At 37.5% G+C, this 27741-nt stretch overlaps 2 protein-coding genes across 2 annotated transcripts in view; both read left to right on the top strand.

The window, feature by feature from the left end:
* Positions 1-11795, top strand: part of LOC122057619 (F-box protein At5g39450-like) — a 93174-nt gene extending 81379 nt beyond the window's left edge. Inside the window, exon 2 of the mRNA XM_042619783.1 lies at positions 11395-11795. Within this exon, the coding sequence (XP_042475717.1) occupies positions 11395-11422 (28 nt within the window). The 3' untranslated portion in view covers positions 11423-11795. The remainder of the gene's footprint in view (positions 1-11394) is intronic.
* Positions 11796-15234: 3439 nt separating this feature from the next.
* LOC122056992 (farnesylcysteine lyase-like) lies at positions 15235-21236 on the top strand. The gene is made up of 5 exons (XM_042618970.1): positions 15235-15994; positions 16094-16267; positions 19975-20334; positions 20441-20616; positions 20750-21236. Exons 1-5 carry the CDS (start codon positions 15398-15400, stop codon positions 21018-21020), a joined length of 1578 nt encoding a protein of 525 aa, XP_042474904.1. The 5' UTR covers positions 15235-15397; the 3' UTR covers positions 21021-21236.
* Positions 21237-27741: the final 6505 nt, after the last annotated feature.

Here is a 27741-nt window from a genome sequence, read left to right as displayed (position 1 = left end):
CACATATCTCGAAACAGAAGGGAGCATAACTCCAAGAGGAGGGAGAGTAGGTTGATGTGTCACCGAAGCAGGAGTCAGTCGACGTCGTGGCATGTCTGATAATGCATGTGGCCTCATTAAGTACATACGACCTCCTTGCTTCACCTTTATAGTGTTCTGTGCGCCATCATAGAGAATGCCTGCATGTCGCTGCCAAGGTCGCCCTAGAAGAATGTCGCAGTGCGCCGATGAGGTGACCAAGCAGGTGACATGGCACTGTAGTGGCCCAAACTGTAGATGTACTCGAACAACTGCAGTGGCCTCTTCTCGAGCTGTGGGTCCAAAACCTCGCACGTGAATCTTCTTGAAAAGCTGTTTCTGTGGAAGGTTGAGTGCTCGAACAAATTCAGCAGATATAAAATTTGCTTCTGCCCCAGTATCAACAATTGCATGAACATCAATAGGGTCGGAGCCGTGCAGGAGAGTACCCTTCTGTCTGAAGAGAGGAGCTTTATCAACTAGTCTATTCGAAAAGGATGAAAGGCTAGCTGAATGAGCTTCTACATCCTCATCTTCATCATCGACAATATCATCGTCCTCGAGCGGATAAGGATATAAATGAGATTCATCTTCACTCTTCTCTGTCGGCTGCTTCTCTACTACGTTCACAGAACGAGTCCTGTTGGGACACTTGTTGGAATAGTGACCCTTCTCGCCACAACTATGGCATATGATATTCTTCACCCCAACACTATCCTTGTTGAACTCTGACCTTTTCTCTTCAACTCTGCGAGCTTCAGGCTTCTTTTCCTCCATACGCGGTGGAGGTCTATAAACTGAAGAAGTCTTGAGCATACCCTTCCAATAAATGGACTTCTCTTCAGCTGTCTTGGCATGAGCCGCTGCCACATCAACAAACCTGAAATCAGTGTTAGCCAACTCAAGTCGAATCTCAGTACTTAATCCACTGATATATCGCATCACCCGTTGCTGGTCTGTTTCCTGAAGCCGACACCTTGAAGACAGTTTGTGGAATTCGAGGGTGTAAGAATCCACATCTTTGTTCCCTTGTTGCAAGTTAAGTAATTTATGAAACATTACCTTTTCATAATTAAGGGGAACAAATTTTTCAGTCAGGATCTGCTTCATGACCTCCCAATTGATAACGGGTCCAAGTCTTCTGACAAACCTTGCATGTAGTACATCATCCCACCATGAACAGGCATACCCAATAAACTTAGTGATGATGAGTTCACACTTCTTCACGTCTGGAAGAGACTTATACGCAAAAATTCTCTCCACTTTGGTAAGCCAGTCAAGAAATTCCTCAGGTCCTTTTTCACCACTGAACTCGGGAACCTCCACTTTGATGCCATAATCTCTGTCAGAAAATTGCCGGGTAACATCCTGGGGAACAACCGGATCAGATTGCTGCCTCTGAGGTGTGTCTTCGATCCGTAAAGTGTTGAGCTGAGGGGGTAATGTAGAGGATCCTTCTTCAGCTCGCTTGTCGGACCTCCTCATAAAGGCAATCATCTCTTCCATAAACTTATCAAACTTGGCTTCAGTCCTCTCAAGCCTAGCATCAGTATTCTGTTGGTTCTCGGCTAACTCACGATACAATTTGTGCAACTTAGCATTGGTGATGTGACTTGCCATGGTTAGAAAATTGCAGGAAAATTTGCTCTGATACCACTTAATGTAGAACTAGGATTGACAAGTCAACCTAGTCCCAATGTTGCAGGATACTCTTGGAGAACATTAGATCAAATATCAGAATAGTTCAAAACAGATTAATAACAAGGATGAGATCAGATCTGAGATTAAGAATATCAATCTCAGATTATAGGGTGTCAGAAATCAGAATAGAAGCAGATAATAAGGGGACTAATGGAATGATGAATTAGGTCTACGCAGGTTCTGAAAATTGCTAACAGAGTATGCAATTTTCTGGGCAGAACTGAGAAGGAAAACTGAATTTAATACCTGTAAGAACTTGAGCAAATCAATAACACTTTGTGTAGTTGAGAGAAGAAGAAGATGAGTTAAGGAAGAGGACCTCTTGTGCTTCACACCGCTGAAAGTCAATTGGATCAAACACCAATTCCATCAGCCTTGATCAAACACAAGACAAATCTCCATGTAGAAGACAATAGCAACAACCATTAATTTTTTTATCAAAATCATCTAGGCCCGTAGGAGCCTCCTCTTCTTTATTTATAATGTTAATGGGGGAGGGAATTACAAAATAGAAGGTTCCTCAAAAAGGAAACCAAATATTCTCCTAATACAATAGCTACTAAAAACTGAAATTAGAAACTAACTGAAATTAGAAACTAGTTGAAAAAGGAAACTAACTACTAAGGACTTGACTCATAAGGAAACAAATATAACTCAAATCAAGCCCAACTAGAAAGGAAACTAATGAAAATGGAAACTAACTAATAATCCCGTACTCAATCTTAGAGCCCCCTTTTTAGACCCATAAAAGTGGTCTATTACACTCAAAACACATGGAATCAAAAGCTTAACATGCATGGAACCCAACCCTAGGCTTATTCCTAATAAAACAAGCCTATTTTGGTAATTAATCTGCATCAGTGGAATTCTGGGATGGCTTTTGAAGGGATTTTTTTTTAGATTCTGGGAATTGGGGTTGCATGGTGAGATTTTTATGAGAAGCTTGCTCTTAGCTAAGCATTCCATCTCTACAAGACATTCACAAAGAGATGCAATTACATTAAGAAAGGGAACTCCTCATTAGTTTAGCTGGAGAGTCTGCTCCTAATTAAGTGACCTAGGCACCCACTTGAATGAGATAGATATTCATAGTTCGGGCAAGAATTTAATTCCCTTCGCTCAATGGGATTGTCAATGAGATCTGCTTTCCTTTAATGCTGCTTATCAATCACCACCAAGTCTTGGGTCATCCTTTATCGCTAGAATTGGATTTCTTAATTATTTAGTGAACTTTTGATTTTGATGAAATGCTGAAAATTTTGATAGAATTTCCTCTACCATAGTGACTGAAATCAAAAGTGTGTGATCTTGGCTTTTAACAGTGTCTGTTCCAGATGAGATTGGGTTATGCGCGGATCTAACTGCATTTTAGCTTTATCTTTTATTCTCGTGGGCATGGGGGCAAAGCTTGTTTTGTGTTGGGTTTATATTTATTTATTTTTTGGGTGGGGTGGGGGATTGGAGAAGAAATCACTGTTAATTCTAGTAATCTATACCGTCTCCTGGACTGACCTTATTAAATTTTTTTATTGACAGTCCGTGAGATATTCATTCATAACCTTGTTGATGGCATGACTCCAGAATTTTTGGAAACTGATAACATGGCTAATATCATAAGTTCACAAGGTGCTGCTCTAGAATGGTACCTTCTGAAACAATTGAGTGAATGAAATGATGACCCAGGCCTGACAGCTTGCTTTGTGAACCCTAGTGTTGAGGCATATGGATAGGCGTACAACTCCATTATATGGTTACTAAATGGCTTTTATTTAAGTGTATTTAGAATTTGACACATTCTTTTGATTGCCCTTTGTTAAAATTTCTTTAAGTCAAGGGTGGAAAAGGGTTTTCAAAACAATTTGAAATGACTTGTCGTTATGTAATTATCAAAAGCTGACATTGTCTCTATCACATTTTTCAAGTACATGTGAGATGACAGGATTTATCCTCATTGAAAAAAAGTTTCATACTAAAAGGGAAAAAAAGTAAGGTCACAAATTATTTGACACTTTAAGGGGTGTGAGATAAGAATATCCATTATTTAATCATCCCCTTACTAACGATTATTATAATTATTAAAGGTGGAGGAGCGGCTTAGCTTGATTTAGGTTTGGATCATGCAGTTACTTGGAGTGTCCATGTTCAATTTGTTTGAACTGTTAGATATTGAGTAGCCATGGACTATGGTCATGGAAAGGATTTGATTCTTTGATGTGGTAGATTATTACTGTGTTCTTACCTTTTTGACATTTCACTTCCATCACCTTGAGATTTAGTCTTCCACTTTTCTATCATCTCCCAAAACCTACCAGCACCATGCTGCAACCTACTGATGATATGTACTCTGAGAACTACCAATGACTTAATGATCAAGATGAATCTGGTTCTCTCTCTCACATAATTTTCGACCTCTTTAATGACAGGTCTCAATCCTTTAACATAAGACATGGAAAATTATGTCCTGCTGTGACCTGTGAGTGTGATTATCGTAGAGGATCAACATGGCTAGAGTCATTTAAACTGTCATGTATACTGCAGGTAATGGGTATTTTCTAGGCAGGCCTGCAAAGAAGGATAGCTCACTAGATTTAAATTGGACAGCATCTGAAATCTACTGTAGGCTCTGGATACGGGCATTTCTAGACTGGATCTGCTGACAACTGTATCACTTGCATCACCCTTTTACTTATTCATTTGCATATTTGAACTACCATTTTCTATTTGTTGCAGTGTTTTCTCTTGTAATCTCATAGCTGTGATATTTTGATATTTTTCTTGTATAAAATTATTTAGGATAATGAAATACTCATGGTTGATCTCTGATATATTTCTATTTTCTTTAGAATTTCTTTTCTTTCTAGTCCAAATAATAGCTGTATCTCAATCTTAGTAACTATTTCTTTTTAATCTGTGTTTCCCCAGCCATTGCTGTGCGGGATAAGCTGGAGTCACTATGCAGGGAGTTGCAACGACAAAATAAAATCCTAATGGTATTTTCTTTCATTTTTTATCCTTCTTTTGAGAGAGAATGTTACAATTTTCTCAAAAAGATTTGCTGCAGTAAATGTGTGTCCATGTTTGTGTGTGTTTTGGGGGTAAATGACCCTGATGAGTTTATTGCAGTAATTGTGAGATTGCACATTTTTATTCATTCTGTATACATGGACATCCAGGTAAATGGTAATAGAGAGGAATTTAAATCCTCAAGAATGAATTTTTTTGTTCTCAGAATTTGGTTTCCCTATGCAACTTGCTTTGTACCTGATTTTCATATCTGTTATTTACTCCAGGAGGTGATAAAATATCACTTCAAATTTGTTAGTGACTCTATGGAGCTTGAGGCAATTTTTTTGCCAGCAATTGTGTTCTTGTCTTTGTTATGTCTATGCGCTGGAGTTGCTTCTACTGACATTGGCAAAAAAAGGTTTTTATGCTTCAGAACTCTCTTTGGGTCAATGCCCTTTGGTTTGTCAGTTTTTCTTTGGATTTCAAAGTGAAAGAGTTCCAAGGGAAGTCATTTTTCCAACATCCTAATTATATTTTTTAATTATTTTCTGGGATAAATTACACCCATGGCTCCTCATATTTGGAGACTTCATGTTTTAAAAACTGCGACTGTAGTCCCGAACAATTGGAAAAACTATGATCTGGCACTCTGCTCATTAGATAGACATTAGTACAAGTAACAAGATATGCTCTTGATATTTTATCTTATTCAATTATGATCCTTTTGCGGGCCTTGACAAACTTCTAACTAGTTAGGCTTTTGGTTAGTGATAAAGATCTCAGTTCTTTGTAGGAGCAAAAATCAATAACTATAGGTGTAGTTAGTTAGAAGGGTTGTTTCCATTGGGCAAAATAATCAAATTAAAGAAATTTAGAAGTCATGTGAGCATCTCTCATGATTTGAACTAATTTAGGTGATGGAGAACCCTTAGGGAAGAGAGGGGAAATCAGGGTAGAGAGGGGGAAAAAGGAGAATCACACTCAACACATTCATTCAATAATCAAAATCATTCTCTAAATCTTCAATCGATTACAACCAATATGTAGGAAAATAGGAACATGAAATTAGAAACTTAACTGAAATGGAAACTAGCGTAAACTAGGAAACAACTATAAAAAGGAAACCAAAGCAAGGAAGTAAATCCTACTCCTACGTTCAAGTCTAGAAAATAAAAGCATGAAATAAAATACTAAGTAAACTACTAATTTTATTTCCAACCCTTGTTGGACCAAAACCCTGGGTTGGACCGGTTCTTCTTGGCTCTTGGCTTCCAAAGCCGGTCATGCTGGTCAAACCAAGAAAGGGCAGCCGTAGCTGCATCAACTCTCCTTCTCTGAAAAGAACTCGACTCCGTCGAGTTAGAGAAAGGACCGAGGAGACCGTCGGAAGGAATACGCTGAATGAGGAATGATCCCACCATCTTCTTGAGCTTAATTTCAGGGAGATCTTTGGCAGGATGAAACTTCATAGTCTTGTTGGCATGCTTGAAGGCATAGGTATTGGCATAGCCACAATGCTGTACTTTCTTATCAAACAACCAAGGTCGACCAAGAAGGATATGTCACACCTTCAGAGGGAGGACATCACATTGGACTGTATCCTTAAATCCACCAATAGAATATGTGACCAAGCACTTATCTGTGATTTTGAGATTAGTGTTGTTCACCCAAGCAACCTTGTAACGATTAGGATGTGGTTCTGTATTCAATCCCAGCTTACGAACAGCGTCTTCAGAGACAACATTAGTGCAACTGCCTCCATCAATGACCAAGGTTAGCAACTGATCATTGCACTTCACACGAGTTTGAAAAATACTACTGCGGCGCCAATCTTCATTTTTAGTGGCCTTCTGAGTGGTCAACACATGACGAATGACATAAAAAGGATGTTGGTCTTCGTCACTGAGAGTGTCATTGACTTCACCTGTTGCACGCTCTTCTCTCAAATCAACTATGTCAGAATCAAGTTGCTCTTCGGGAATATATGGTATAGGAGAATCCTTATCAATAAAAGCAACCAATCGGTTGGGACATTGAGCACTGATATGTCCAAATCCATGGCATGAGTAGCACCGAACTGTAAATTTTGAAGAATCAGAAGGTTTATTGAACCACGCCGAGGGGGTGAGTATGGGCGAGTAGGCCGTGAAGATGACATTTCAGAAACATGTCGAGGTGGAGAATACAGCCGACTAGGTCGTTAAGAGGCCATAGATGTAGCACTAGCCTGTGGTTTGCTATATGACCTCTCTTGGGTAGGAGACTGTTGCCAAATGGAACTAGTACCTCGAGAAAAAGTATCTACAAAATTTCTCCGGTTGTATGGGCGTTTCAGACTTTCCTCAACCTGATATGCTACTTGTACGGCGTCTTCCATGGTAGATAGTCGACTAGATGCAAGAGTAGCACTAAGTTGAGGGTGCAAACCATTGCGAAATTGGGCCACTAAGACTTCTTCATCCCACTCAAAGTCAGAACGAGTGGCCAAATAATAAAATCTGGCAACATACTCTTCAACGGTCAAATTCTCTTGTTTTAACTGTGCAAACCTGAGATGCATGCGTTGCTTGTAATCAAAAGGCAAGAATCGCCGATTCATGATTTCATACATTTCAGCCCAAGTAGCGACCAAACCAATGCCTCGGGTTCGGTTCTGTTGTTGTTGCTTGATCCACCAGACTCGAGCCGTGCCTTTCAGTTTAGCCTCTGCAAATAGGATCTTTCGAGCCTCAGTCAACCCGTACCATCTGAAGAATGTATCTAAACTGTGAATCCGTCAAGGTACAATTCTGGATTATTGTCTCCATAAAAATCAAGGACATCCAATTTTGCTGCTCTCTCTGCTCCATCATCATGTCTACCAGTCCCATATGGTGGTGTATGATGGTGGTGGTGGTGGTGGTGGTGTTACTGGCAGATCCTGTGGAGTGGTGTTGGAAGAATCCCCAGACTGAATGGGACTCTTTCCTTTATCTACTGCCACCAAACGATCAATAGAAACTTGCATAGATTCCACCATTGTTTTTAGGGACGTGACCATGTTAGTGAGAACATCAAATTTTGTATCAGTTTCTCCTTTATAAGAATTCAGCTGCTGAACAACTTCACTATTGGCTACCATGGTGATGATTAACAAAATAGCACTCAAGAATATATGGTAGAATAGATAAAAGAGGGGTAATTCTGGAAAATCAGAAGAATTAAGGGAAGAAAAAAAACAAAAAGAAATCGTGGGGAAGAAAAGGGTTACCGCTGGCCAACTGAAGGGGCAGTGAGGAGTTTAAGCCAGCGAGGAAGGAGAGAGACAAATCTAGGGCTCTTTTCTTGGCTACAGCAAGTAGAGGCGGAAACCCAGGGATCTTCGACTCCAACAATGGATCGTGACTTACATGGGGGTTGTGATCAGCGGTGGTAACTTCAATCAGCTGCGGGGACTTCACAATGACGAAAGTCGACGTGCAGCGGGAGGTGAGAAACTGGGAACCAGGTATGTCTGCTTTCTTTCTTCTTTTTTTTTTTTTTTCTTGGTTTGATCTTGCCTCTTGCTGCCTCTTCTCTTCTTCTTCCTTCGCTTCCTTCTGGTTCTGTTTTTCTCTCTCTGCTCTTTTTTTTGGACAGAACCCTGGAGAGGGTGTTTGGACTGAGATTGGAAAAAAAAAGAGGTCGGTGGAGTTGTGGTTCGGCTTCTCTGTTTGCAGCAGAGTTTTTTTTTTTTTTTTTTTGGCTGATAGAGGTCCGAGGCTGAGACGGAGGTAACAGAGGCTCGGTGGGGTTTCGGAAGGGTTGAAGGGGTGGGATTGGGGTTTCAGCTGGGACGATGGGTATGAAGATTTTTTTTTTTTATGGCTGTTCTCTGTCACGGTAGAGCCGAAAACAGAGAATGGGAAAAGGAAGAGAACGAAGGAGGATCCTTCGGCTCTGATACCAAGTTGATGGAGAACCTTTAGGGAAGAAAGGGAAAATCAGAGTAGGAAGGGGAAGGAGGGGAATCACACACTTCACTGGTGCACAAACTCAACATCTTCATTCAATAATCAAATCACTCTCTAAATCTTCAATCGATTACAGCCAATATATAGGAAAATAGGAACATGAAATTAGAAACTTAACTGAAATGGAGACTAGCCTAAACTAGGAAACAACTATAAAAAGGAAACCAAAGCAAGGAAATAAATCCCACTCCTACGTTCAAGTCTGGAAAATAAAAGCATGAAATAAAATACAAAGTAAACTACTAATTTTATTTCCAACCCTTGTTGGACCAAAACCCTGGGCTGGACCGATTATTTTTGGCTCTTGGCTTCCAAAGCCGGTCATGCTGGTCCAACCAAGAAAGGGCAGTTGTATCTGCATCACATGTTCACTGACATGAAAACAGAAAAAAACTTGTTTCAAGATGGGAAGAGGCCTTGATCGAGCAAATATCATTTACGTCCTTGATTACCATCTTCTCATGCTTTTGAGTTGTTTCTGGGTTTCCTCTTTTAGCATTTTCTGCACTTCTCTTGCACAGAAATCTTTGATATTTTCTGTGGCTTACTGTAAAGTTCAGCAATCAAATTCTTGGTTGTGGACTCAGCTAAAACCGTGAAATATATTCTTGGGGGTGATGCAGATCCAGGGTTCCAAAACCCGACTCTGATTGCTTATGGGTCCACCCAATCAACAAATAGCTCAGATCTCATAACCAGTGGCAATCTCATAATATACCAGAAATTTCAAAGGGTTGTTGGGGCCATTGGGCATATAAAGAAAAAGGGACACAAAGGGTATTACAGTCTATTGTTTGGGGACAGATTTGACAGCAACACTAAATATGGATAGGAATATAAATAAGGGAAAAGATAGGGGCAAATATGGAAATAAACAGATAATGCCTTTGAAAAGAAACAATCCATCGCTGTGTTGTCTTCAACCTTGGACAAAATGCATGGTTCAAGTGAGAGTTCCATCTTATGAGGTCTTTGATCAAACCGAAACTTCAGGAGTAAGTTCTGAATCCACTGTACTCTTGAATCGATGCAGCAAACAACTCAATCTCAAGGCCAGAGATCAGTAATAGTTCCTGAAAACCAGGTAGGGCGATGGCTTTAGGTTCAGAACCGAGTTCAAGGAAATATCCACAGAACCCCTTTGAGTTTTGATCTGAAACCCAATCTGATGGGAGTCTCCGGGAGAAATATCAACACCCCAAGTCACAGGAAGAAAGGGGCAGCAGCAAAAGAGATATACTTGATAGTGTTGATCTGTTATTATCGCCAGAACAAAGTATTGAAGAGAAAGGAGAAGGGAGGAGGAAGAAGAAAGACTGGTCTCACACCCTATTGCTTTCATACCAGCCTGGTAACGATAAAAAAAAAGAATAACCATGCATAAGGCTCCCGTTACTGCAGGGTCTGGAGGGGCAAATGTATGCAGCCTTATCTCTCTGCTTCGCAGGAGAGGCGGTTTCCAAGTTTTGAACCTGTGACCAACATATTGCAATAGTGCAACTTAACCATTGCACCACATGCTCTCCCACTAGCCTCGTAACTATATACAACTCAACAAATTCAATTCATCAAATATGAAAATAAAACGATGATTACAAGAGTATTTAAAGATAACATTAAAGACTCCTAACCAATAACTGAAACAAAACTGGACTCTGACTTGGACTCAACTCCTAAATAGACTCTACCACTTATTAGCCCATTAAACTAAAATAGAAAATTACAAGATAAATCCAAATAATAAATATAATTGAATAATTAAACTAAAATATCCTGCTGAACCCAAAAATTAATTGGACCCGATTCGTCTCCATCTAAATTTCCAGGAGGGTCAATCCAGTTCAGCCATGAATCTGCATCAGGGGAAAATTGTAGGACCTTGGTGTGATGATTGAGAATGTGAACTAGCTAATGTGGCTAAGCGAAAGACAACTGTCACCGCTGTCTTTAAATTCTGAGTGCTAAGTTGAGTGAAAATCCAAGATGATGTTTAATTGGCTTAAATTTTCAACCTTTTTATAAGGTTTTTGAGGTTATCATTCTGAAATTTTATTACACATTGAGGTATCTTGGATTATTATCTGTATCTAAACCATGATCCAAGTGGTAAATTTAGTAGGATTTTGCTTGAGGGGGATGCTGGATTGGTTCTTTTCTTATCCTGTGGAGCATCAAATTGATACAGAATGACAGTAGATTAATATACTGGTATGGATGCGGTGAGTTATTCCTGGAGATTCTGGTAGCTTGGATACGGATGGTGCTTGGACTAGGTATTAATTATAGTTGTCCATTATCAATAGATCATTCAGATGCTCCTAGTTGATTATGTTTGCAGGGAGGCCCTTTGACTGATTCTCAAGCTCTGATGTGCATTTGCTCTCTCTTTCTCTCTCTCTGAACAAATTTTTTTCTATTTACATTGATGCTAAAATGGACATCAACTGACACCGAAATGTCTGCTTCTACTTTACTGTTTCAAGATCTGGTTGATGCAGTGTCTTGAATCACTTTGTACTATGTAGTAATTGAATATTCTGTGTCATGAATGGTTGTTATCTGTAGCCTCTTAAGACTTGGAAGTTAAACTAATGATAATATGAATGACTGCTCATCCAACAGAAAAAAAAGTAATTGAATGATCATTTGAGATTTAACCCCTTGTTTTCCATGACAGAATTGTGGGACAATTTGGAACACAGTAGACATGTATGGGCTCTGGTGCATGTTCATGTTGTCTCCGTTTATGAATGGAATCATGTGCATGGAAGCTCCACCGTGGCAGTCATTATTCAGAGGCATAACATGGTTCATCTTCTGACCAATTTATTGCTCCCAACAATCTTTCACTTATCGATGACAAAGTTCTGTTCACTACTGTCATGATATTGGGAAAGCATCCCTGGGAACTCTATTTTAGTTGGCATTTGGTGAGGTAATCTTGTGTATATGTGATGTGATCATCTTTAGAGACTTAGGGTATACATGTGAAAATAAACATGGAATATTTATATCCCAAATGATCAGGGATGAGTTAATGCTTGATATAATAAAGGTCCTTAATTTGTTTTGATTGTAGCACTTCATGATCAACCCACAGGTACTGTCATGGTTCAGTCGTGTCCTTGATACTCTTATTCTTTGGAGTCATCTGAAACTTCCATCTGTATTTCCTTTCTTCTGCTCTGGGACTTGAGGTGTATGCATATGGTTATTGGGCAGGTCCAATTTGAGACCTCCATTGCCCTGCCCTCAGTGCTTTGGATTTTGGATTCTCTTACATGTTATGGGTTGAGTTAGCAGTTTGCTGTGCAAAATATTGGATTTTCGAGGCAGTTACTTTGACTTGTCCTGTAAACATTGATTAAATCTAAGGAGTGCAGATGTAATAGGGGAAGAATGCCTCCGATGTGCAATGAAAAAGGGGTTTATTATTGATTACCATTACGATGTGAAATAATTTGTAACCTTATTTTATTGCTCTCTTGATATTGCACATTTTTTCTTCCAATAATTATAATATATTTTCATTTCACGTGTACTACCCAAAAAAAAAATTGACAACTATTGAAAATGAAACAATGAAAAAAGTTTAAAATTATTTTTTTTAAAAAACCTTTTCTTATCATTTATTTAAAATAATTTTTAGGAATGAGAGAAAGGGCAATCAAAAAAAGTTATATGCACAAAATACACCAATAAAGGTGCAAGTTTTCCTGAGGCCACAATGGACTAATTTTCTGTTCATCACCCCAGAATATAGGGGGAGGGAGGGGGTAACATCTGGACCGTTCCCTTGTTCAGTCCCATAAACAGATGAAGAGAAAAGAAACTTCTCATTTGGGAAATTTGTATTCATATTGACTTTTGTCGATCATTTGGGAAATTTGTATTCATATTGACTTTTGTCGGATGCCACCTTTGGTTTTGTTTCTTAAAAAATGTGTATTATGGGGATCGAGGCCTCCAAGAAGTGCATAACTTACCCTATCGGAGTTGGTTTTAAGTATGCTAATGCCCACACCCCACTCCATTATCCCCTTTTAACATATTTTATGTGGCAGTGTGGTTATAAGCTTATAGCCCAAATTTTTGGATATATTATCCACATCATTACTCTATTCATGATCCAAATTTCAGTTGACAATGACATCTATATATGTTGTTATTTATGTCTAAACGACTCTTTAATTTTTTTTGTTTTTTAAAAGAGAATTCATCATGGACTCATAAGAAACCCTAAAAAATATATATTTAAAGTCAATAATTAAATTTTACGTGTGACATATCCTTGGGTACCTGAATAATATGATCGATTTTTTTTTTTTTTGGGGGGTAAACTTATAGCAAGCTTCATTTTAATGCACTTAGTGACCATGACCTAGTGGATGAGTGGCTGATTTTGTAGATGGGCTTTTATTGATATGCATTTTTACTTTTGGATTGGCCACAATTTTAAATTTTACACTAAAATCTGATTATTGACCCTCCCATTTTCATATATGTCCAAACACCTTTTTTTTTTTTTGGATAACTGCCATACACCCTCTTTGTAGGTTGTACAATTTTACAGTTTAAAATTTTTAATGCGTTTGGTTATAAAAAAAAAATTGGGAAAGGGATAGGCATGCTAGCAAGATAGCCAGGTATCAGATATGCTAGCAAGCTTTGACAATTGGATTAGAAGGGTTAAATCTACACCGTTGGGTACTTATTGTCTTACCTAATCTACCCGACCCCGCCGCTCTACCATCACTCTTCTTCTCCCTTACTATCTCCATCTCTGTCGGTTGCCCTTCGATGTGCCAACCATGATCCTAATGCCGGTGTTTGCTTCTCTTATGATCGCCAAATCGGCACCATGCATTCTGACCTTACTGATCGAGGTCGACTAGAGCAGCTTCGTCGTAGGAGACAGTGGAGGCAGATTGTCGGCGACTTGGCCATAATTTACGCCGATAAATGACTCTAAGTCTGCAAAAAATGGAAGTTAGTACAACCCCATTTGAAATTTTGAAATTACTCGACAGTTATGTTTTCTTGAAGTTTTATTTAGGGTTCTTAATTTTCATGATGAGTTTCTACAAGGTTTATCTTTGGACTTAAGTCACCCATCTTCGAGTTACAATTTCTTGCTAATCCAACCCAAGTCGTAGTTTGAATGATTAAATCTAACAAAGAAGTAAAACGTAGTCTTCCCTTCCTAGAAATAAATAAATTAAGTAATCCTAAAGAAGTGAACTTGGAAACAACATTAATGTTGTAGAAAGTAGAATCCAATTGAAAACGAAATAAGAAAACTGAAAAAAAAAAATTCAACTGTTCTTCAATCTGTCACTCAAATTCAGTATTTTTGTTTGTTCATCTCTTTGCTTCTTTCAGGAACATGTATTTGTTTGTATTTTTATATGATTAAAACAGTCGATATCATAATTGGATCTGGTCTCTTCTGTTATGTATCTCAGTCTTTGATTGCAAACGAAAATTTCCAACACATTCTTCGTGTTCTAAACACCAATGTCGACAGCAAGCAGAAGATCATGTTCGCCAAGACCTCCATCAAAGGTATTGAGAGGCGATTTGCCAACATCGTCTGCAAGAAAGCCGACGTCGACATGAACAAGAGGTTTTGATCTTGTTTGTTTTGTTTCCCCTTTTCATGTGTTCCCTTCCTTTCTTCTCTAATCGTGACAATGAAACCTATATCTCCATCGTCGCTGATCCCTAACCCTAACCCTTCTCCGGCCGGCAACCATTTTCCTCAGTGAAGAAATTTTTTTTTTTTTCTGCAATAGATCAGTTGCAGCTCCATGAGGGAAGAGGGGAGAGAAAGAGGGGAAGAAGAATGAGCGCTCCGACCATCGATCTCACCGATGACGGTGACAGAGACGGTGACGGAGATAGTGAAGGAGAAAAAGAGTGACGGTAGAGCATCAAGGCTGGGTATAATAGGTAAGACAATAAGTACCCTACGATATAGATTTGACCCTTCTAATCCAACAGTTAAGGCTTGCTAGCATACCTGATACCTGGGTATCCTACTAGCATGTCTGTCCTTTTCCCCAAAAAAAGTTTTTAATGTATTGTTTTACATAATGTGGCTAAATAAGGGCTGAGAATCGATTGCTCTAATACCATTCATGCCATTGATATAGACTTAGAAGAACTCAACCTTACAGTTGATTTACAAGAAAAAGGAATTCAAGATCATATCAATCCAGATTAATTCCTCCCAATATTAGTGACATGAGACCGAAATAGATTCCATAGACGCCTTTTTGGTTGAACGTCTGAAAATTTGTGTACACATCTCACCGCAACGATTGACTCACGGTGCTTATCAAAAAGAAAAGATTGATCCATGGTGATAAAATGCGTGAAAGGAAACTAAGACCATATTTTGGAACTATGGGCTCCTCTCCCGGATTAGGCTCCTCTCCAACAACTACACCCCCCCCCCCCCATGTTCCCTCCAATGACCATCCAAGGACTGCAAGGGTTAGGTCACATGTCCTAATACCTGTCAACACCTGATGATGTCTGTCCAAGCTTTTCCAGCCTTTGATGGATAGTTGGAGGATAGGGGTTGGAGAGGATCCCAACCCCTCCCCGGACTTTATCCACCTGGATCAAGTCAACCAAACGAAACCGTTTTCATCTGCTATTAGCGGCAGTAGAACATGGAAAAGAAGAACAGAAAAGAAAGAGAGAGAGAGAGAGAGAGAGAGAGAGAGGGAGAGAGTTCCAGTGAAAGTATGGTGTCAGCTCTTATTTTCTGTTTACTCTTCGTGTTATGTACTAAATCTACTCAAGCCATAGCTTCGCTTGAACCATCTCCCTCCTCTAGTGTTTGCATTATCGGAAGCGGCATCGCCGGCTCATCCGTCGCCCATTTCCTCCGCCGCTATTCAACCGGTGATCCTTTGCTCCCTACTATCAATGGTATTCGAATCTTTGAACGCAACCGAATCGTCGGAGGAAGGATGGCTACAGTTTCTATTGGTGGAGACACTTTCGAGGCTGGAGCATCTATTATTCATCCCAAGAACTACCACGCTTTGAATTTTACCAAATCTCTTAATCTGCGCATCAAGGAGCCCTCTTCTGATTCATCAGAGTCCTCTTTGGGCATTTGGGATGGTACCCAGTTCGTCTTTAAGACCATTATTTCCAATCCCAAGTCCCCTTTGTACAACAAGATTGTATCCATCGTCAATTCACTCCTCATCTTCTTCAGATACGGATTTTCACTGTACAAAATGCAGAGTTTTGTTGATGTGAGATCCCCCTCTCTTTCTCTGGTATATGTTTTTGTGTGTGTCTCTTCATGTTTACTGGAATATTTTTTTTTTCTCTCTCTCTCTCTGTTATTGCAGAATACTGTGGGTTCTTTCTTAAAGTACTACACGGATTTGGCTTCTCGACCTGTTTTTGAAAGCGTGGACGAGATGCTCAAATGGTCGGGTCTGTATGGGCTCACTCGTCGGACGTTGCAAGAGGAGTTAGTTGATGTCGGCCTCTCTCCACGACTCATGTCTGAACTTATCACTGTATGTTTCTTCAATTTCTTCCCATTCTGTTTATGATTAATTTGTTGCTTCCAATAGTATTTTATTGTCTCTGGTGCTTTGAGTACATGTGTAGGAACAATGTCAAGAATGAGTTGTGCATGTTGTTTGACCTCTCTTAGCGGTTCAAATATCTAGAGTGTTTTCATCAATTTTGGTTTTTCTCTTCTTCAGGAGGTTATAACTTCTCTCTCATTTTAAACAATATGAGGTTAGGTAGTGGATTATGTGTTGGAGCCGTAGGCTTTTCGTCTTGGATTCTGTATTTTTTATTTTTATTTTTGGGATCACATAATCTAAAGCTTGAATCAAAGGAAATTTTATTGGTGGTGGCTTTCTTTTTTCCCTTTGTTAGTTACTTAATGAGCGAGTTATGACGTTAGTTGCAGGAAGTGAATGCATACTAAATTTTTCATCTGAATCCTAAAATGAAAACTGACTGCAAGCAATATAAGCAAACATTTGAAACAGGGTAATTACTTTAAGGGGAAATGCTTCCACCTAGTTATTTCAAGCAAAGGAAAATTGAAGTAGTGATGATTGATGATGGAGAAAAGGACGCTATATTTTGATGATGTCTATTTGATGAAGCTTCTTCTCTCTGTTCTTGTTTGTTTCATTTTTAAGAAAGTTTAATAAAGATAAAGTAGAGGAAAACAATAACTACAACAACTCAACTCAGCCTTATCCCAACTAAATGGGGTTGGCTATATGGATCCTTTTTTTTTCCCAAGTCAGCTCTATTCAAAGCCATACTTGTTACAAGTTCTAAACTATGCATGTCTTTCCTCACCATTTCTGCTATAGTCATTTAGGCCCACCTTTGGCTCTTATCACCCCTCCATGCTAGAGCATCCATAGGCCTCCGTTACACATGTCCATGCCATCTTAATTGACTTTCTTGCGACTTATCATGTATCGGAGCTGCCCCTAAATTAGCTCTACTTTGTTCAGTCCTTATTTTATTTTTTCTAATTTTATCACTCATCCATCTCAACATCCTTATTTCAGCTAAACTAAGTGTGTGTATTTGTTGTTTCTTCGCTGCCCAACATTCAAATCCATACATGAGTTTAAAGCAATACATCGCACTCTGGATGCACCCCTCGACATCCACTCTATTCTAATTCTTTGTGCAACATCATCCTCTATTTATCCTTCTTTATTATGATTAAACCTAGGTACCTAATATTTTCACTTCAAATTTAGTTGCACCAAAATGTGGAAGCCCAAATTATTTTCCTATTCAGTCAACGTCAAGGTATAGCCATTCATGAATGTGTTTTGCACCTTAAAAGGTCTTGAGAAGAGACTGCAGATCATAGTCATTAAGATTAGGCTGTTTAAGTTGAAGAGTCTTTGATAAAGATGGGGACAGGGAAAAGCTTTACGACCTGATTGATATCCCAAGTAAGGTTTGTAATGCACGAGAGATGGCTGATTATTCTTGCCAATTATGTAACTGATTTGTTAGTGCTGAAAAAATGCCTATGAATGAAAGAATAAAATCACAGGGCATATCCATAAAAACAAATTAGATATTCGTAGTTGCACGAACTATTGTGCGATAAAACTTACAAACCCTTCTATGTTCAGACAGTAATTTTGAACATATTAGATCTGAAAAGAGAGTATAGGGAACCAGTTTGGAGTTTGGACATCGGGTTATTTATGCCAAGGGGATCAACAACTGAGGGAAGAAAGCAATGTTAGATGAGCTTCCAGATGTTCTTTACCAAGTCCTTTCCACTAGACATGATTTCAACCAAATTGTGGGCACAATTATTCAGAATTTGGGAATTGACTTACCCCATGGCATTATGAAACTGCAGTCTCCATTAAGAAGAGAAGAAATTCTATTGTTCATTTTTCTTTTATTTTTTAAATGTAGCATAAATTGCTCTTTCCCTATAATCATGGAACATTGTTCTGGAAGGGATGGTGTCTTGTGTGTTCCAGTGATCTTAGATTAGCTTTCCTAAGCAAGACCTTGCTTACCTCCCTGAACTAGGTCTCTTTGTGCAGGCTAACACATCTTGAATGAAAATAATTTGAGGTCCTTATCACAGGATAAGTGCATGTTTGGCTGATACTGTGTCAGATCTGAGCTTTGGGCTATGTTCTGAACATGCTTTACAGGGGCTGCTCCAAAAACTGTGGCTGTGGGAGGTCCAAGATGCACTAAGTTAAATACATCGGTTTGGGCATTACATTCATGGAATGTAACCCTTTCATCTCAAAACAGGGAAGAAATTTTATGATCACCCTTCTTTCATGGTAATACCATAGTCAGTTACCAATGCCTTATCTATAGGATGATTGGCCTAATTTGCCATGCTGCTACTTATTTTGGGACAACTAGACATATCCCATCTGACCAGATGATACTATGAAGCTTGAGGAAATCATGCTCAAATTTCCTAATATTTTCATTTTTATTTTTTCTGCAAAGCCCATAATCACCAAAAGAGAAGAAGATCAAAGATCTTAAGCTACCAAAATTTGCTTTTAAGGATCATCTTACTCCTCCCTGGCAGGTAAATACTGAGGCCTCTTGTAAGCTGGCCCTAAATGTAGCCTCAAGCATATTTACTGAAGATTACTAGACACTTGACGCAAGTGGCTATTTGCCAAATTGTTAGCACCTCACTCTCACTATAAATCTTATCCCCACAGAATTAATCCAGGAACCAGATATTGGTCCTAAGCATATCTCATCACTTGGTCAAGGGATGTGGTTGAAAGATCAATCAAGGTCTCTTTGTTGGGCATGAACCTATTGAGAGTGGACGTTGATCTCTTGAGTGAGGAGCTAACAAAACCAGTTTAGCATCTTTATGAAATAAAAGAATTGTCTGTGGGGAGCAGGAACCAAATCAGGCTGCATTGATGTGGCTTCTATGGGGCTAACTTGCAACATCACTAATATACAGCTTTGGTGATATGCCCATTAAGTTAGTAACTGTACTCCTGATATAGGTGACACCATTGGCATGCATCTTTGAATCAATATTATTACCCATAATATTGGGGTTGAAATTCTGTATGAACTTCACAGGGAGCCAGTCATCTCTAATGGGGAATCTTAACTGCCCCAGTCTCTTGTGTCATAGAACTTATTTGAATTGGTTTTCCTCTAAACCGGTGTTTGGACTTGAAATCCAAACTAATGGAGAAAAATACTTAAATTATGTCAAGGCAGATCAACTGTCTACATCAGGGAGATTACCTGCTTTATCTTCCTGATCAAACTGCACCACAGCCAATTGGATGTAATAAGAAAACTCCACAAACTCCACCTAAGTTCTGAACTCTTAAGAGGTTTCTTTTACCCCGTCATATTTGAACTCTATAACTTGACTAACCTCCAGTCAAAGTCAAATCTACATGAGATATTAATCAGTGAACCTCAACTTTCAAAATCAAAGCTTCAAACAGAACCTGGCTATATAGTTTCTGTTTATATTCAATCAAAGTTAAAGGTTCTGCCTTTGAAACATGAGGACCTTGAATATCTTTGGAGCTAACTTATCAGAAAAACAGATCTGGAACCTTGACTATTTTGACTGTTTTCTGTATGAAGATTTCCCATATGTTGTTGATGAAGCTCCTTGATTAGCCGTCTACACATCCTAGTTTATGTCATATTCTAATAATCCCATACTTTGCATGTGTGCTTTTATTTGTAGGTGATTACAAGAATTAATTATGGTCAAAGTTTAGCCATCAGTGGACTTGCTGGGGCAGTTTCCATGGCTGGCTCTGATGCAGGGTTATGGTCGGTTGAAGGAGGAAACTGGAAAATTGCTGCTGGGCTCATAAATAGTTCAGATGTTACATTGCACCTCAATGAAGAGATAGAATCTATTACCCATCTGGGGGACTATTATGAGCTTAACTCCACTAAAGGAAATAGTTATGCTTGTGAAATCACAATAGTTGCTACGCCATTGGATGAGTTGAATATTCAGTTTCAGCCTCCTATTTCGATTCCTAAGAGGAAGTTACAGCACACGCATACCACCTTTGTGAGGGGCCTCTTAAACCCTGTGAGTCTTCTTGCTGTCATTCATTTAAGTACCTTTTTGGATATCCTGTACTTGTATTTTCTTTCACATCTTTTATTCTTGCTTTTTGATACATTTGTATGTCAAGGCATACTTTGGCCTACTTTATGTGTCAGAAATTCCAGAACTTGTGGGCACTATTGAGGATCCTGATCTCCCTTTCTCCAGCATTTCTATCCTCAAAAAATACAGCGAGCAGGACATGGCACACAAGATATTCTCACGTAAGCCATTGATAGATGCATTACTTGACCAAATATTCAGGTAATGTTTCCCACCATTGTCAGTATACTGGAAGCATTTGATCTTGGCTGAATGCTTTACAGCCTTGCTCATAATATAGACAACCTCACAAATTTCTTAGGTGCTAACTGCTGTTCATGCTTTCCACTGGCAGTGTTAGAAAGGAAACAATCTGGATAGACTGGGGTGCATATCCTCATTTCAAGGCTCCAGAAGTGTTTGCACCATTTGTCTTGGATGATCTGCATTTGTACTATATTAATGCCTTCGACAATGCAGCAAGCACCATAGAGACTGGTGCTGTCGCTGCGGAAAATGTTGCCCGTCTCATTCTATCCAGGCTTTCTGATAGGCAGGCAACTTCAAGAACACCAAATCCTAAGAGCTCTGCCCCTGATGAAGTGGATTTGCATTCTGAGCTCTGAATTGATTGTAAAATGTATGAGTAGTTGAGTACCAGGTTTTTCCAGGTTCTGAGATATATACATTGCCTTCTGGACTTGTAGCTTACATGTAGAAATTTGTATCTGTAGTGTATACCTAAGAAATAGATTGCCATTCCCTAAGATTTTACGGAGTAGGAACCACTGTATTGTATTTGCTACACTTAATGAATAGATTTCCAATCCTTAAATTAGCAATGATCGAAAACTTTTCATCCAATATATGTGTTAATTTTTGGGGTAGCCTAAGTGAAGTATATCGATTGACCATTTAAGATAGGGGCATATACCAAGTCTAACTTTCATTTCATGGGGTCCCGGGAAGAGTGGATTGGAATCGGTCCTAAACCTGTCAATTTTTGCATGAAGCGTCTGCCCTCCGACTAGAACCTGCCACTTCATGCTATCAGCCCAACCTTTTTAAAAGGAAGAAAGTTATTTGTCCGGGAATGGAGGGTGCACTAGCAACCCCTGCTCTCTGTCTCTCTTCTCCCAATATGAAATGACCCTTTTTTATCCCGGAGGAGAGGGATAGAGATCGGGATGTGCTAGTGCACCCTCTGCTCCCGAATAGGGAACAGTCACTCCTTTTTTAACTAGGGAAAGTGTTTTATGTCTGAGAATGGCCCTGTGCCCAGAAATTATTTTTTTTAGGACAGGGTGCGATGAGGGGCACAAATGGCACAATGGTCATTGTACACCCCTTGTGAATATAAATCAAATACAGATTTTCCACTATTATACTAGCACAGACTGAAAAGTAGAGTTGTGAATCTCGGGGGAGTGGTGTTGCAGTCTCACTCTCTAAGTCAAATAACTAAAAGTTGGAAGAAGACAAAAAAGTGGAGGGCTGAATCTACCACCCTAGTAGGGGTAGATGTTGAATTGTGTCATCTGAATAGACATAGATGTTCTCACAAATCTTTTGTTTTGTTTTTTTTTTTTTTTTTTTTCTATTTAACTTCTTGTTTAATTATTTGTAATATAACATGAATTGATAAGGGTATTGTAGTATTAAAAGTATTATCTAACTATTATTTTTTAATTTTACCTAAAAGGACTGGATAATATCCATCTAAAATTGAAATATATGTATCTACTTTTTATTAGCTTTTGAACGGATTCAATTAGTTTTCGAATATGAATTTCTCTTAAAAAATATTAACACTAATTGAATATAAATTTTTACATCCATTACTTATGGGATGTCAAAAGTAGAGTGAACTGTTTCATTTCACAATACAGCAATGCATGCACCAATCCTTGTTCTGAGCCCACTGGCTGATTTTGTGAAGGGCTTTCTCTATTTTAAGTCAATTAAGGAAGCATCAAAGGCTTGATGCTTCCTTAATTGCCTTTCTATATTGCCTTTCTATCCTATTTAGTGGATGCTCCATGTTGATCATCACAAGATTCTATGTACTCCCAAGAATTAAAAGCATATTATTATGATTGCATCAATATGCAGGACAACTTTTGTACAAGGTAGCGATTTATCAACAAAAAATAATATTGTGAAGTTAAGTCTTGGGAGAAAATTTTCTTTATTTTTCCACAGTGAGGTCATCAAACAGAAGTTAGATGGTTCTGAAGTGCTTTCACTTTCTTGCTTTTCTCTCTGGCTTGGTAATTATTGAGAAAATATTAAAATAGAGGTCATTAATTATAAATAGCTGCATCCATCGGAGGAACAACATTGCTGAATATTTTTCAAACTTTGGCTCCTTGTTCAAGAATGAGTAAAGTCATTTTCAGGTGATGCTTCAAGCATCCTGCTTTCTTGCTTTTCTTTCTAACTTTAGCCATTGGAATGTACTTTCACGGATGTTGCATATGGTTTCATCTCTTATTTTCTGAGTTCCTCTTATGAGTCTTTGGTATATCAAACATACAATGAATCATCATCTCCTTCTCCAAGATTTTGTGTTCTGGTGGCAGAAAACCAAATAGGTTAATTCGTCAGTATCGATAGTCTAGTTTCTTCAAATGCAAAAAATCAGTCAAGTGTTTTTTTATCGCTCACATCTCTCAATTCCCTGCTTGCCTTCAACGGACTCCCATCCCCACACATTTTGTCATATCTCATCTCTCTCATCTAATCTTTTAACCGGCAACAGGAAGGGTGTCACATCACCAAAATTTAGTGTCAAAATTCAATATTGGTGTAGAGATACCTTCAACACCCGTTGGTAAAAAAAAAATTCTGTGTTTTGGGAAAGAAATAGCTATGTGATTATTGAATTAAAGAAACTCACCTCAAATCCAAATGGGTAGCATGTGACACAAATGTATGATCAATATTTTTTTTCCTTGTGAAATTTGAATTTAAGAAAGCCTTACAAAGTCAAACTATGAACGCACCGAGAATAACAAACATTCTTGAACTTACAAGAGATAATAGATCAACTTGTGACCAAAATGTAACGTCTTTTATCATCAAATTCAAGTTAAGTTTTAACCTAAATCTATTTGGCCATGGACTACATAAAGCTTCATGTTTCTATTTTCTATTTTATAATTCGTGGATTCCAATGCAATTTCAGTTCTTTAGAGCTGTAGAAAATTAAATTAAAATTATATTCTATCTTATACATATTCCTAATAATTGAAATGTAATATATTGCATTGTGCATACCAAACTTAATAATATCGAAGAAAAAAAATATTTCTATAATTTTAAGTGGAAGACAAGTAATTTTAAAATTTTGCGACAAATATGCACTTACCAAATAAATTCTGGTGGTTAGTTTCCTACAATATCTTAGCGTTGTCTTTTGAAGTTTCATAATCATAATTCATGTTATGTTCTAACAACATGCATCCAGGTTGAGAGAAGTAAAAATGAAGGTTTATGATGAATACTTAGACCAATGAGTTATTATAGCCAAACATCATGCCAAAATGCATGGTGATTTTCATTTCATTGTTCATAACAAATGTATGCTTTTTAATGACTATTTAACAACACTTCAAACTTGACATGCATCATGTCAATTGAAAATTCCTTTAATTTTTTATTATAGAAAAGAAAGTAAATTATGTAAATGTGTACTTCCTCTATTAGAGTCTCTCTCCTCTCTCTCTCCTTGAACAAGAGGCTACCCAATGTACAAGGCTCCCATCATTGCAAGGTGTGACCATGTGAGTAGGGTCATAATGAACCAATGGCCACTAGATCGCCATGAAGCAATCTTACTATTGCGTTGCGGTCCACCCTCTCCTCATCTCCCCCCTCTCATTAAATTTGTAGGTTCCCTTCTTTCTCCTCACTAGATATGTCGTTTCATTCCTTGCTATTTGCTTGGCATATAAGATTTCAATATTAGTGGGCAACGTATAGATCCCTCTCTCTCTAAAATGATAATAAGAATATTAATTACCTATTTTTTACGATATTCTTATTATTTACCCCCTCTACCTTTTGATGGTTCCTAGTTTGCTTAAACATACAAAGAGGGAAATTACAAAATGGAACATAAGTTTCAAGTAAGGCCAATTATTTTAGGCCCAAATAATTTGAAATCAATTAGGAAGATGAAAATATTTTCCCGTATCTTTATTTTACTTCCAATCATTTTATGTTCAAACAGAGAAAACCTTCTTGTAGTATATTAATAAGATTCTACGAGCCCATAAATATTAGTACTGCAATTTTTATTTTATTTTGATAAAAATATTAGTACTACAATTGAGTGCATGGAAAATTAGTTTTTAATCAATTCCATTTACTTTTACCCGTTTGCATTCACTTCCGTTAATTTTTTAATGCCAATTTCATTTCAGATTACTTTTTTTTTTTTTTTTTTTCATTGAGTCTTCTGAAGTAGGCTAAATTTTTCAGTTACAAAAGGCTTTGTTGATTTTTTCTTTCTTAATGAAATATTAACCATCTGTTAAGGAAACTTAAGAGGCCGAAACTTATTTTATTATCTGTTTAAAAAACAGTAAAAAACAAAAAAAGTAATTAAGTACACGAAACTTTCACTACTACAGGGTCTGGGAGGGCAGCCGTACACCCTGCTTCGCAAGAGAAACTGTTAAAGAAACTCAAGAGAACGAAACTTAATAGTAAGCCAAAGGTTTATAAGGGATATCAAGCACAAAAAGACCACAGCCCCAATTTGCACTACTTGTGTTGTAAAAGATGAGCTGCCTGAACCAGAGATTATTCACATGGCAAAACCCTGTAGTCTTGTAAACATGATAATACATTAAATCAAGCTAGGAATTACCACTGAAATCAATGTTCAGAGTACCCGCCACTGTAGACTGGGTAGAGAGCATCTATAAGAATTGAAGACAAGTGCAAATGAGGCCTTTTTTATCTTACAATTAATAACAAATTGCAATATCATGTCATCACTTCTCTTCCTCTTTGTTGAAATTGTAAGATTGGCAGGATTTCATTGATAGAATAAAGATAAGTTAAGCATCCATTAATGATTCATTATTTATGGTTGGAAAGTGACAACAACATTTTAAAACTTGGGATCAGGGTGGATTGTTCTGGGATTTACATTTTTTTTATTTTTTAATCAAAACCAAACCCAAAAAAATTACTAAAAATTACTTTGCTATTAATTCTTCATAGAATACGTATAAGAGTTCCATTTTACTACACAAATTACTAACAACAATTCTATTATTTCTATTGTATTGAATAATAGAACCTGATGACTTGAAGGTTGGAAACAACAAACAACGTTGCTGCTTTCTTTGGTGAGGTCATAATGTCCTGGAAGATTAGAAGCTAGGGAAAGTATGATCGTCTCTTATTTTCTGAATAGTGATCCATCAGGAAAAACGCAATCTGTCTTCTCCAGATACAATGGTAGTTATAACAGTTAATCAATCTCTCAACCAATGCTTGAAAATTAATGTGTAACTAAGTCACACCATTACATGATTATCCATATGGTTGAAATTGACCATCACCTTCCAAGTCACAAAAAATTTATAGAGGAACTCACCATAAATTCAATTGTGTACCATGAGACACATGTATATTCATCTAAGAAATATTGACAAAGTCAAAGGACGACTTCACCAAGATTAACAGACATTCATGAACTTGAACAAGATAATGGATCAACCTCTCACTAAAGTGTAAGACATCTTTAGCATCAAATGCTTAAATCATTTTTAAATTTCCATAAAATATGAATGACATCCATAAAAAAATTTAATGATATTTTTTAAAAATTTACCTTAACCCTACTAGAAGTGAAAGCAAACAGAAGTTTGACCCAAAAACCAAAAAACAAAAATAAAACGAAACGAAAAACAAAAAATTAAATAAAAACAAAAAGAAACTCATCCAAAGGCCCACCAAGGAAGGTACCTTCTCTGACAACCCAAATATCTAGTATATATATAAGGTTGGGCCAAATGCATTTGGCCAGTTGGTCGTGTTAGGAGTCAATAGAAAAGTAAATCGAAATTAAATCATCTATGGTACATACCAAACTTAATAAGATTGAAAGAAAAGAAAAGGTATGATTTTTTCATTTAAGGGGGATAGCATGTAATCTTAACAATTTATGATAAATATGCACTTACCAAATAAGTTATGGTGATTAGTTTTCTACAATATCTTAGTCTTGTCTTTTGAAGCTTCATAATCATGATTCTTTTTCATGTGCTAAAAATGTAAATCTATGTGGATAAAAGGGAAATAAAAACGATGGCGCCTGTTGAATACTTTGAGAATTAGTTGTTATAGCGAAACATCATGCCAATATGCATGGTGATTTTTATTTTTATTTTTCATAAACAATGCATGCCTTTAAATGACTATTTAACAACACTTTCAACAATTACCCAAAAAACAGCACTTTACAATTAGACACACATATTATCTTGTCAAGTGAAATTTGTATTTTAAACTTTTTATTTTATTATAATAAAATAATAGAAAAAGGAAGTACAAAGCCAAGATCTTATCCAGCTGGATGTATCCTCCAACCACATCTCACACCATTCATGGGGTGTGGATACAAAGTACAGCCGACTAGAGAGGATCTAAATTTTACTATAAGATTTTGTTTGGTAGCAATAGAAGAAAAGAAAAAATACAAATATTGTTCTATTTTCTTGGTTTAAGAAATTCTCGTTGTGCTTGGCATGTTTAGAACAAGAGAAGAATTTTTTTTTTTTTGAATTTCAAAATTCACCTTGGTAATGATGAAGTTTTCTTTTGCTACCAAAAAAAAATCTTTCCAAAAATACAAGAATGACACAAGAAAATACAAAAACTTTTCTTTCCTTTTCTTCTAATAGTAACCAAACATTCATACTTCTTTATTTTCTTACCATTTCATTTATTTTCTTTTCTTCTCTTTTCTAGATTCTTTTTTCTTTTTATTTCCTTTCTTTTCTTCTCTTGGCTACCAAGCACAGCCTAAAAGAAACTTAAATAACAGTCCAAGGTTTATATTAATATCAACCACAATAAGACCACAGCCCCTTTTGCACTACCTGCTTTACTAATAGGTGAGGTGGCTGAACCAGATGCTATTAAGATGGCAAGCCCTATAGTCTCTTAAACATGAAAATACATGAAGGGTATCAAATAAAGCTAGGAATTCCACCCATTGCCAATCACAATAAGATCTACTGTTTAGAAAAGTAACTGCTTGTATGCAATCAGTAGCTACCATGGCCTTAGATTCGACCATCACTTCGAAGCATCAGTAATAGCTGT

This window comes from Macadamia integrifolia, chromosome 12 (genome assembly GCF_013358625.1).
Source record: "Macadamia integrifolia cultivar HAES 741 chromosome 12, SCU_Mint_v3, whole genome shotgun sequence".
In the NCBI taxonomy this organism is placed as follows: Eukaryota; Viridiplantae; Streptophyta; class Magnoliopsida; order Proteales; family Proteaceae; genus Macadamia; species Macadamia integrifolia.
The sequence above is the reverse complement of the archived record's forward strand: the minus strand, read 5'-3'. Positions and strand labels throughout refer to the sequence as shown.